General features: G+C 40.3%; 1 protein-coding gene across 4 annotated transcripts in view; it reads right to left on the reverse strand.

Annotated features, from left to right (window-relative positions):
- The window catches only part of si:ch73-242m19.1 (coiled-coil domain containing 162), a 238,046-nt gene that overhangs the window by 12,459 nt on the left and 212,574 nt on the right, over positions 1-13,013 (reverse strand). For 2 of the 4 annotated variants that reach the window (XM_069178615.1, XM_015356118.2), the window contains 14 exons: positions 12,675-12,830; positions 11,435-11,528; positions 10,241-10,378; positions 9,272-9,520; positions 8,740-8,789; positions 7,984-8,160; positions 7,158-7,275; positions 5,906-6,062; positions 5,049-5,187; positions 3,930-4,083; positions 3,731-3,826; positions 2,441-2,605; positions 1,115-1,305; positions 309-447 (listed from right to left, as the gene is read on the reverse strand). In XM_069178615.1, coding sequence (XP_069034716.1) covers positions 309-447; positions 1,115-1,305; positions 2,441-2,605; positions 3,731-3,826; positions 3,930-4,083; positions 5,049-5,187; positions 5,906-6,062; positions 7,158-7,275; positions 7,984-8,160; positions 8,740-8,789; positions 9,272-9,520; positions 10,241-10,378; positions 11,435-11,528; positions 12,675-12,830 — 2,023 coding nt within the window. The remainder of the gene's footprint in view (positions 1-308; positions 448-1,114; positions 1,306-2,440; positions 2,606-3,730; positions 3,827-3,929; positions 4,084-5,048; positions 5,188-5,905; positions 6,063-7,157; positions 7,276-7,983; positions 8,161-8,739; positions 8,790-9,271; positions 9,521-10,240; positions 10,379-11,434; positions 11,529-12,674; positions 12,831-13,013) is intronic. The other 2 variants (XM_015356134.2, XM_015356128.2) reach the window with 2 other exon arrangements.

Consider the following 13,013-nt stretch of genomic DNA (forward strand, 5'->3'; position numbering starts at 1 on the left):
TAGAATGGGTATTGGCCACTTGACTTTGTGTGGGAAGAGTGCTGTTAACTGTCCATGAATCACACATCATGAGTCTTCAGGAACAAGTGTTAGAATACTATCAGGCCCTTGTTTATCTCTAGTGTTTCTAGCATCTATACACTTCTAAGCTACTACCATTTAATTTAGACATTTGTCTTTCCTCACTTTAGGGCAAACTGTTAATTGCGTCTCTGGTAAATGCCTCAGTAAAATATTTTTTGTCATTCCCCTTCCAAGTTTCAGCTCTACACAGCTATTGAAACAGGAGTGCTGTCTGTGTACAGTACCTGGTGCTTTTTGATGTCCACTTCTGAAGCTCCCACAGGAGGGAGGACGGGCTGGGAGTCAGAGACCAGCCTCTCATATTCCTCCTCTTTCCCCAGCTGTCGAGCAAGGGCTCTCATGGTGGGGTACAGGATTTCCACTCTGTAACAAAGAGCCTAGCACAGTAAACCCAGGGCTGGGGAAGCAGCAAAAGAGGCTACAAGAGCCTGATTCCTACAAAGCTCTAACAAGCTTACAATACAAAACTCCACTAGAGCATTGCATTCCAATGAATCCATAATTATGTGCCCACTTCTTCTTGCTCAATTACACAAGTACACCTCTGTTTCTAAATAACTATTACTTTTGCTGTACGTGTGCCTACCAGAAAGCATAAAAGACCACAATAGCCAAAGGATTTCAAACAGGAATATAATTTTGACATGTTCTGGTTCAAGGAATAAGTGATTGTTTTTTAGATCTGTCCCTTTCACAAAAAATAGAACTGAACCTTGTTGTCTTAGTTCAAGTATATTAACTTGAATGTTCAATACGTCACATTGTGTTCACCTCAGCTTTGTGTATGACAAGCCATTGCACAATAGTCAGATATTTTACCTCATCTTCTAGAAGTAATTCAGAACACACCCAAACAATAAAGAAGCTCCCAGGACACAGGGAGAGCCGTCTACAGACAAACAGGCACAGTCACACACCCTACTGCTCCTGCTCTGTCACATTTTAACTTGTTCTCATCCTCGAGGCCTTTGGAAGCTGCCAGAAACACGAAAGGCAAGTGGGAGCTCGCTGTGAAGACAAGGAGGCTGACCTGTACATCCTGGAGAACTGCTTGTAGAGTGAAAGAGTGTTGACCTGTTGGACTCCCAGCCGCTGTCGTCCCCAAGCCTCCTTCAGCACCTCCAGCTGCTTCCACAGCAGCAGGAAGGACTTCAGCACAGAGTACATCTCCACTGGGTCCGCTGCTGCTCCTCCATCTACTCCAGCAGCTTTCGCAATCTGCTAGGATTGCAAAAAGCCATCAACTCCATAAAAGACTTTTTTTTAACAAAAAAAAACAGGAACTGTAAATCTGACTTTGATCTGAGCTGGACTCAGAAAGTATCCTGCAACAGACCATGAGACAAATGTAAAAGGGAAATAATTTCCAGTAGTGGTGGCTTTAAGCATGTTCACATCCATTAGACACTCTGTGACTGTGAACATTTTTAGAAAAATGCCTACATCTAATCATTTTACATTTTTCCAATTGCACAATGCTTTGAGTCTTTGAAAGAGAGCTTATACAGTATATAAAACATACTATTATTTCCAAGATGCCACTCAGGTGAAATACTGTAAATGAAACAAAAATCAAAAGAAGTTAATATTCTTTTCTGAACATCATAATAACTGGATTGAATAGTATACTCCAAATGAGATTTAATTTTTTTCCATGGTCAAAAATGTAAGTAAAAATTCAGATTTCGGTTAGTAAAAAAAAAAGTTAAAGCTTTTATTTCTTGACAACTCACAGACTGGGTATGAATTTACTGTGAAAACATATTTCTTGATGCTGATTAATATTACAGTACAGTAGATATACATTGCTATGCTAAGTATTGACCGGGAATGACAAGCCTCAGAGATGACCTCGAAGAGGCTATGTGGAAGCTACTAAACCGGATACAGGGCCGACCTGTGTAATGGAAGTGTTGATGAGGGTGGTGTGTTACTGCTGGGTTCCTCTAGAAACAGCAAACATTTTGAAACTTACTTAATGTTAAAAATCTTAACATTAAATCTGCCTCAGTAACTTAATGTTAGCCAATGAGAGGGTAAGAACTGCTTCATCTTTTGAAACATATCGCTTCATTTGTGATAATAAAAGATCATCCTTTAAATAGTTTTAAAAATTTTTGGTTTCTAGATATTATACATGCAGTATTACTTACATTTTTTTTTAAAATTCTCCATACTGTTTGACTGAATGTGATTGAAAAGTGCTTTGGATAAAAGCATGTGGTACATGGATACCTGTTAATGTATGTTACAATGTTTTTATACATTTTGTGTCAGAGGTATGGTATGTACAGTAAGTCTCTCATTGCTTTACAGAGGAAATATGTTGAGCAATGAAATGAAATATGAGGCACACCTGTGCTTCACCAGCTTGGCAGGTTTTGTCACCTTCCCAGCCCTGCAGACTAACAAAGGTCACTTCCCGGCTGCTTTGCAGGACATCCTCCATCAGCAAAGAGACTCCCAGGATCTCCCCATTGGCCACCTTCCGACTGCGGTCACTGAGACCACTGAGGCACAGCTGGAGAGACAGGCACACCCAGGACAGTCTGTACTGCAGGAGTACTCAAGGAGAGTTTGGCCTTAATCACCCTAATCAAACATCAAAGTTCAAACGCTGTGCAAAAGGCAAATTACTAATAGACAGACAACCATAGACATCCAAAGAAGTTATTCTGGTCATCCTGGTTACATGATTGCCCACATTGAGACAAAGATTACTATTGAACTACACTCAGACATACATGCATTTTAACCAAACTAAGTGTCATTACTAAATCAAGACTATTGAAAAACAGAGCAGGTATCATTTGCATCTTTTGATCAAAGATTGCTTTTTCATTTTTTTCTTTTGCTCTTTACAAAACTACTTAATTATGATCAGTTTAGACACAATCACATTCTCTGAAATCAATCCAGAGAAGAGTGGCCAGATACATTCTAGGGCTTTAGGGAACGTACTACACTGACAGGTTGAAACAACTGAACCTTTGTGGTCTTGAACAGAGACGATTACAAAGAGACATGATACAAGTATTCACAATTCTCAAAGGCACTGATTGAGTTGACCCGGAAGCTTTCTTCAGAATGAACAGTGAAACAGAAACTAGAAGATACAAGTGGAAGCTCCACAAAAGTGCACTTAAGCAGGAGGCACTTTTTTACCCAAAGGGTTGCAAGAGTATCGAACAAATTATTCAGCATTGCTGTTGAAGCTGACAGCCTGGCTGTCGAGAAGATCCATGGATCAATTAACTACTAACTACCAAATTGGACAGATGGTCCGAATAGCTCCTTTCCTTTGTAACCTTTATCTTTATAAATCTACATTTAAGACAAAACTTAATCTCTTATAGTACAAGGATCTTTTTGGTAGGGGAATAAAACATAAAAAAATACATTATTTGCACTGTTGATCATTTTAGTACTGTGTGGCGGGCCAGCAAGTCAATGATGTGAAAGATATCTCTGAACTCCTTAATCATAGGTGCAGAAAGAGGTTCCTGTATGGCTTGTATATAAAAGCATATTATTTAAGAAAGGAACCCAAAATCAAATAATGCTGTCGGAAAAGTGAACTTCAAAATGACAAGTGCCGACGGCTCAAGAAGACTGATTTACAACCGTGGAAGTGAAGAGTCCTCACCTGCACGTTGTACTCAATGGGCAGAACGCTGCAGATAGCAAAGGGGAATGATCCGGACTGTGCAAGAAAACTTCTCCATGGATACATATCTCGCGCCTGTCGCCAGAAAACACATAATCAACAACTTGGAATTGTATATCTAAGTACTATGATCTTGGTGAGAAAGACAGCAGGTAGGGCCACGAAATGTTTTACTGACTTTGTGGCTAATCTGCTCCAGTGGCTCAGGCACTGTGATCTGGGAGCTGTACAGGTTGTGGCTCACACAGTTGCTCAGCACAGGCAAGGCGTGGCTCATGTTGTCAGTCACTGTCTGATAGGCTGCGCTCTTTCCCACTGAAAGGAAGGCTTCCCTAAAGGCAAACAGATTAAAGACATGAACATAGCTCCCAGTGTGAGACATTGCTACACATTTACAAATGTGCACGAAACACTCTGTTGCTGTTTAGAAACAAGATCACATGTTACACAATTTGCGTTTTCTTTGTTTTGGAGTGTGTTGTGAATGAAATAAATATAGTGCATCACATTTTTTTGAGATACCACATATTTAAACTAGCAAAGGAACCTTTTCTGATTATACCCTTTGTTAAAATTATTGCTCTGATATATAAAACAATGTATTTTATCTGTTTGATTCCACATTAGTGTAAGTGTTTCCACGACTATAAGCATAGTAGTAATTCATTTCACTAGATACTGTAATACTACATGATAGAATCGTTACCATCATGTAGCCCAATCTCATCAGATCTCAGAATTTAAAAAAAAGCTGGACCTGGTCAGTACTGGGATGAGTGGTGGATATGCAGTAATGGTGTTGGTGAACCAAAAGGTGGCACCTCTGGACTGGACTGACTAAACCTGCACCACTGTAAAGCGACTGGAGACACTGGGCAGGAAGATCTTCCATCCTTCAGATGAAATGTTAAACTGAGATCCTGGAAACATGGTCAATAAAATTCCAACGGCACTTGTATAAAGAGTAGGACCATTAATCCTGGTATCATGGCTAACGTCCACTCTGCTCTTGTGAGGTCTGTTATTCGCAAAGGTCTCCCTTTATCCAGTTGGTAAAGCAATTTCTCACATCCGCTCCTCATCTGCTGTGCAGCAGGGCTGCTGGTGAATAACAGCTGCTGCACGTCACTCAGGTGTGCCCTGCAGTTCACAGCTGGTTGAGGTGGGTGGCTCTATGTGAAGGCTGCTTTGGAATACTTTGAGATGAAAAATGCAGTGTAAATGTATGGAATTCATCTTATTAATTATAATGAGAGCCATTTTAGGCTCTTTTGCTGTCAAGTAGCTGCTTTATCACCTGATCAGATGGCGCACAGCCGCATCAAACTGCAGGAACATGACCTCCCTGCGGAGGAGCAGGAGTTGGCCTACTTCCTGCGGACTAGTTGGATCATGGAGTTTGTCAATCTGTTTTTGGATCTCTCGCAGCTCAGCACCTTGGAGCAAGCAAAAAATGCGAGCAAGATGTTTTTAAATCCTATATTTTGCTCATAGAACAGTACGCACATTTTAAATATCAGGACCATTCTTCAAAAAGCAGAATCATACAGTACATGCAGTATTCCTAAAGATCAGAGGTTTTCACAGGCATGGGATTTTCTTGTCCATTTTATTAGACGTTAATTGACTGATAAATTGTATGACGTATTAGAGACTTAGGGGTAACAAAGTTCTGTCCTAGTGTAGGAGATCAAGTACCTGGGTAACCTCTCCGTAGAAGTATCCGACTTGTAAAAGATGTGAGGGGTTAGCCTCCCAGAAAACTGCAGGAGCTTATGTGACTTCAGACAGCCACAAGACACTCTGTTTTCAGCTCTCCTTATTTCATATCATGCACGACACCTCAAGACTGATGAGATGAAAAGTGTAATCTTTTCTACTGAAAAGTCATTTTTCCACACAAGCTACAAAAATTGGTTTTCCTGGCAGGAGGCAAATGAATGAGTGCAGTATTATCAGGAACTCAGCTAAATGCCCGAATCATTTTCAACACCTCTGCCTAGTCAATATATCCATCACAACATGCATACAAGCAGTATATAGTGTGCACATTTTTTTAAAACTAATGGATTGCATTTCTGGATAATAAGTGAAAGTACTGTAAGTCACTATACATAATGTTTATACTGTATTGTATTGTTCTGTTTTCTTTACCAATGCCTTCAGTCCCTCCCCAGTCGGCTGTAAACTGTGTGTGCCTTCTGAAGAAAGCGGAGACATTTCCCAGGCGAGCAAAGCTGACCAGATAATGGACGATGTCGTGGAATGCTGCCACGATCTGTAAGGTCTGCTGTAGAGCTCTGTGGCAGGCCTGGCACAATAGGTTAAACAAGACATCAGATAATTTCTGCACTGACTTCATCGTTGTCAGCGTGTGTTATGATACCTTCTCAGTAAAATCCCTGGTGAGACTTTCAAATTCCAAGTTCACATTAAAGGGAAGAATTAAATACGTCATATTTGTGATGTAAGAAACCATGTGCCTCCTCTAACCTACGACTCTCCTGTAGTTGCTGTGCGACTTGCTGCAGAAAAACAAACCAAACAATAGATGTCTGTTATTAATGCACACCATTATGTAGAACAACTTGCTTGATCCTCATTATGTGTTGGTATGAAGGCTGTAGGGTTGGGTTGCAAAGATAACTTGACTAAGTCAAAGGGATATAAAAAAAAATGGTGAACATTGAGTGCTATTAAGCTGTCTCAAAAATTATTCATTAGGTTTTGATTAACCTCATCCTTAAATATGTTGTACCAAGACAATACTGGTTGGTGGACAAAGCTTTATTGTAAAAAAAAAATACAGGTTTTATGACAAAGAACACTTTTCAACAGCCTCCTCAGTGCTATCAAGACCCAACACACTCTAATAATATACAGTAAATGTCCTTTAGTTCAAGTAGGCAGGTTCGCCAGCATGCATAAGTTGCAAAGGAACAAGTAAAGTTTATTCCATGCTGAAAAGAGAAGAAAAGCAACACAACTTTTCGTCTGTGTGACACACCTGAAGAAGGCTCCACAGCCAAAACGTGGAATAAACCTTTGGAATAAACCTTTACTTGTTCCTTAAAGTCCTTTATATACACAAACATTCTGCTAATTGCTCACCATATGAGAATGTGGAATGCAAGCTTTAAACCCCTCAACATTTTATTAACTACTTAAGTAATTTATTATCACCCAGTGTATCTATTTACAATAATTAATGGCCTGTAGTGGCAGGTTATCTGACAATTGAATAAAAACCTTTACAAAGCCTGGGTATAACAGGGGCATTGAAGGCTTAGTATAAAAAGATAATTATCTTAAAAGAAGTTGATATGGAATTTAATTTTTACCCTTATCGTATTTTCAGGAGCACTTTTAAGGAAAATGGCAGGAAAGAAGCATAGAAGCTACTCACCGATTCATCAAGAGATTTGAACATCATTAAGACCTCCGAAAAGTGTGGGATGAACCACAGGTTGAGAAAAGTCTTCCCATCTGCAGAGAATAAACATCGGGGCCGAGGCTGAAAACTCCTAATCATGAAAACAAGAGAGGTAGTGAGGCCCAGGGCTGCAGAACACCAGCAGGACATACAGTATGTCTGAGATAAATCGACTTCTCACTACAGACACTTAAAAACATGGGTATATCAGACAAACACCATCCTGACACAAGTGTGTCTTTACGTTACACTTGGGTTTAAACTTACGTTTAATTAAGAGACGTCACAAGGAATCAGACTGAGAACTTATTATATTAAATCACCGCAATATAAGATATAAAGGAAAATCTAAATATAAACTGCATTTAAAAAGCTGATTCATTTAGTGTATGGATTACTGTAGCGGCAAAATTGAGATTAGGAGAAACCGAACTAAGGAAAAATATAATGAAAATGATGTACTGTAAGTAAAAAAATGACTTTAATAAAGATGTTTAAGGCAGTCTGTCCAAAGCTAAGGGAGAGTTACAGCTCCGAAGCAAATTCAAGGCCTAAGAGGGAGATTTAAGGCCTAAGATTTTTTTTTCTCAGTTCCTTTCTCCCTTGGTTTCCAGGTTTCACCTTTTTGTGATGACTCACAGACATTCACAGACAGTCTTGAGGGGATTTCAGATTTCATTTCTGTATTTAACTGCTAAAACAGAACAATTGCAGTTATATTACCAGCCTTATCTATGCGCAAGGAGAAAAGATGGGGTACAGACATAAACAATGACGACTCGCACACGGATGAACGCACCTGGGGTCTGAAATGAGGCCACGCTCACAGTCCCTCTCCCCTTTCCTCTCGTGTGGTTGTCCGACCATGAAGAACGAATCCCGAATGGAAGGGATGTCTTCCAGTAGTGCCGCCAGGTTGCTGTAATACTCAACAATCTGACCACGCAGAGAGTACTGGGACATCCGCAGACTAAACCTAAAATACATTAGCAGAGACAGGGGCAGGTGTCAGGGCCATCAATGCATCTTCACTTCCTGAGACAGTGCTGTGTCCATTCCTCAGATCTCAGCTGGCATGACCTGCAAACACTTCAGCTCCAATGCCTGCATAGGAATAACTGTATATTCTGCTCCTGTAAATCTCTATCGAACAGTTCAGAACCTAGGGGTAGAGGAAGTTTTTTGTTTCACAGTTTATTTTAGTTAATATAACGTTAATAAAACTGCAAGATAATTAAAACAAGCTGCGCAAGTCTCTAAGGGATGCTCTGTAGATCTGTGTTACAAAGTCACACTCCTCTGCTTTTTCTGTCAAGTGAGGATGATCGATGACAAAAAGGGATTATCCACAATACTTGAAATGGTGAAGTTTTTGCGTGCCAACACTTTTACAACAGAGGAGTCCAGGGTTTAGGGCTCATATAGTCTTCTCTCTAGTGTGTAAAACTAAGATTTCACTATCTACACAGCCACTGATAACGTAATGTAAAACAATATCTAATTTATTTTGAAAATGTGGACTACATTCAGTTATTGTGATATTCAAAAAACTTACTTTTGACAGAATTCCAAAATTAAGCCTCTCTTGACCTTCTCTGTTTCTTCCTGTAGATATAAAACCATGGACCATTAGCCTGCACACATACTGTAATTTGATATCACAGGCTTTGGAAATGAACCTCAATGTTATTCATAAACTCTGTAATAGTTCAATTTCTAAGCTCTGTACGTATGAAATGAAATAAATTAGTCTTTAAAAAATGTTTGAAAAAAACGTGTTGCTCTTCTTATGAAGGTGCACTGTGAGAGGAGCAGCTGCTGGAGTACAACGCATGATTACAATAAACAGAAATGTGAGAGGGCAGTGACTCTCGTCTGGATCCCATTTCCCAGAATGCAACAGGGAGTGAGCAGCTGCCCTTAGTCACCTGATTAACTGCTGCAAGACAATTCGCCACGTGACAATTTAAAAGCGCAGGAAGCTCAAGCCTTCAGGGTCAGTCATTATCTACCAGGACTGAGGATGGGGGAAGATCCTCTGCCATGCAAGCTGCATCAGAAGCTTAATGTCTGGTAAAACTACTTACAGGATTCTTCATTATTGTACCCATGGCTTGTTTTCTTTTTAGAAATGTGTTGAGCATCTCATCGCGGAGACCCAACTTTTCCAACTGAACAGATACAAAAGCTTCCTGCTCCCCTGGCCTGTAGCTGGCTCTGGTGGGGGAGAGGCCTGGCACGGGGAGCTGGCTCTCTGGATCTTCACCGGCTCTGGACTCGCTCCTGCTTGTCCAGCCTCCTTCGGCCCGGGAGCTGGGCTGGCCTGTGGGCAGCTGCTGGTGCGAGAGACCCACAAGAACACACAGCAGAATTCATGTCAATCAGCTAAACTACGCAGCCAACACTTCCAAACATGCATCCTCAGAGACTTCTCAGCAAAATACCTAAGTCAGATGTGCTAAATGATCTTTGATACAATAGTGTAGTCGATGAGAGAACAACCTGTATGAAGGTTTGAGAGAAATAGTTGACTTAATCTGAGGATCCAAGTCAGGGTTTGTTTAATTTATTTTGTAACAGAAAATTATAATGCAGAATAATTATTGTAGTACTTCTTTTCAACAATGTGGCTCCAAACTATCAAATCTGAGAAATAACTTTTTAGTATTGTGTTTTAGCAACTGTAACCGTTAACCCTAACCTTAACCCATAACCCCTAATCCACTTCAGAAAGGACCTGAACTTGAAGCGTGATGCTGCTTTAAACTTGCAGGTACCTGGTAGGTTATAGGATCCACTGTTGTACCAAGGAACCTAAACAGCCAACAACCTAAACCATCTCTGATAACTTTCATACAATTGCACACTGCTGTTGGGGGAAACTCAGTCACAGTGTGCTTGTGACATGGCCAAGGCTTATATACATGCCTAATATGGCCCAAGACAGCACTGAGTGTGTGCCTTTATCACTCATCTGCTCAACTTTTTTGTTTTAAGATCACCTCTATTCGACTACAGCTCCCTTGGCAAGTCCTGAAAAGAGCATTATACAGTACCTTTTCCTGTAGAGACACTGGGGAATGTGACCAGTAGCAGAAACATGCCTGCTTGACAGCACTCAACAGCGCATTCTTCTGAGTCACCTGACAAGCCAGTGTGACCTGGAGGTTCTGTATTCCAGACATACTCATCAGCTGTGGAGAATAATAGAGATAATAAGCACTGGTGGGAAGAATTATTCAGAACAGCAGTATGTCTTGAGGTCATCATCAGGAAAATGTCCCTTCATCCTTATCAAATATCTTAGGATATATTATATATTTGGGTTCTTTTACACAGCAAAAGGGTATGTACATACCTGTTAGTGACACAGTATAACTGATAATAAACCAAAGAAGTGCCCATATCTTTAACACCAAAGGTAACATAAATTCAGCAAATAAAGTAATAGGATAAATTTCACTAGGAATGACAACGCCCAAGATCAAAGCGTAATTAATTATTATGGAGCGGATATTTGGCTTAACCCGCCTGGCTGAGGGCCGACCTCCTGGCCATAGGACGAGGAGGCCAGGACCCCCACTCAGGGTAACCAAGGGGTAACTGCAGAGGTGGAGTTGGGATGGAGGTGGGATGCAAAAGCTGCACGCGAGGGAGAGAGATATTGCATTGGTATTTATAGTGTTTGATGGAGGAAGGATGAAGAGAGTGATTGCTAATAACTGACGGCTGGGAACGATTGAGAGTGATTGTTGTCATCCCTCCCGAACTTTTGTTATATAAACTCCATTTAAGACAGAATGAGATTCAGAAATAGCTGTGCCCCTGTAATAACTGTGAAACAAAAGTGCAGACAGCAAGAGTTTAAAAGCACTTTAGAGATGATGTGTTGCTTTCAATATTTTTTATTATTAGAAAGAATAGCCTTGTAAACATGTCATGTGGTTGGGAAAAGTGTTTAACTATGGAGTTATTGAAGGTTGAAATGGTCAAATCAAGTCAACAGTGAATATACTGTAGCTAACCGGTGAGGATGGGCAGCATTTCTCTACACCACTAGCAGGCAGGTGCAAACATATGGCTATTTGTGTGATGCTTTTAAAAGGACAAGTTTATTTAAGCCAACTCAAAAAGAAATTTGCTATGCAAACTCTAGGAATGGGAATCATACTATTTTATTTACTGGGCATTTCAAAAGATGGTGAAGGGAGAGCAAACATTGAATTCATGTAAGTATTTTTCCAGATTACTTGTACAACAGCTTCTTCAGTCCGAAAGCTGAACTTCCCGATCTGTTTCTCATCAAGCTCCTGGATCCCCAGGAGCAGAGTGGATGGAGAATACCTGCAAGAGTTCAGGCAAGAAGCAACTTGTTTCTGTAAAAGAGGTCTGGATGATTTATACTTTTCAAAATATTTATACAGCCAGAAATCAGCACCTTCAACCCTACTAAGACACCTAAATTTGGCTCTGCAGATGTACATAGCAACAACAATGTAATTACATTGCAATAAAATACTGTATAGCCACATATTTTAATATACTGTATAAAATGTCATTACACAGTTGTTGGTCTTACATTTCCACAACAGGCATCTGAAAAAAGAAAATGGAAATGTCCAAGGACAAGTAATTCTGTTTTTTTTTTTACCACAAATGTGTAAAGACCAAAGCATTTGACCATTGAGAATGGTACAATTATGACTGATTTTTTCAATTTTGAATTTTATCTTGTATATCCCACATTATAAAGAAATAATATAAATATTGTTTTCCACTATTTGACGTTAATCTCAAATTTGTCCCAAAAAAGCAAATAAGCAAAACAAAAACCATAAGGTATGTACTGTATTAAGTTATTATCAAAACATCTCTTGATGTTTTAAGAAAAAGCTTTTATTATAAAATAAATGTATTAAAACTTTTTTAATACAAAATAACCCTAATCCAAAACTACAGAATCTATCTGGATTTTGCATGTACTCCTTGAGGTTGACATGGTGGCACAGCAGCTACAGTAGCTTTGCTGCCTTACAGCAGTGGGGCTCTGGGTTCAAATCTGGGTTTGTGTGTTCTCCCTGTGTTCATGTGGGTTTTCACCAGGTCCTCATATTTTCTTGTTTAACTGGTTTACTGAGAAAACCGGCTCTGGTGTGAGTGTGTGTCTGTCTTTTGTCTGTGTGTGCCCTGCGATGGATTGGTGTCCCATCCAGAGTATATCTTACATTGCACCCGATACTTGCTGGGCCAGGCTCTGGTACAGTAAATCCTTTACTGGATCAAGTGGTAAGAAAAAAGGTTTTCTCCAGGTGCTCTGGTTTCCACCCCCCTCTCAGACATTGTGTACTGTCTACGTCATGTCATGTCTGTAATTTGTCTGTGTGTGTGCGTCATGCGTTGGGCTTCCCATCCAGGGTGCAGTCCAGCCTTGTGCCCTTCAGTGCAATGCGAAGAATGCACCTCCACCCCTCCTCCCGTGATGTCAGATACCTGTCCACACTGCTGTCATCCTGCAACAGAGCCGTGATGAAGAGTGGGGGTGGCTGCTCGGCCTTCTCCTTCAGCACTGCAAACTCAAACTGCACCGGCCGCAGGTACAAGTGGAACTCCCCGAAACCCATCTCTTCAGCGAAGCTCCTGTACAGCCTAGGGAGTCAAAGGCAATGGTGTCAAAGGTGTTATGAAACATCTTTTACATTGCAAATTTCTGACGTTTAGAAATCATTAAAAGGTTTTGAAGACCATTGTAATAACAGTAACATTAAGGGAAACCTCTGCTGGCTAAACTTTATCTCAGAATTTAGATTCCCTGACAAAGCCCTTTCCAAA

Source organism: Lepisosteus oculatus, chromosome 2 (assembly GCF_040954835.1).
Source record: "Lepisosteus oculatus isolate fLepOcu1 chromosome 2, fLepOcu1.hap2, whole genome shotgun sequence".
Taxonomy (NCBI): domain Eukaryota; kingdom Metazoa; phylum Chordata; class Actinopteri; order Semionotiformes; family Lepisosteidae; genus Lepisosteus; species Lepisosteus oculatus.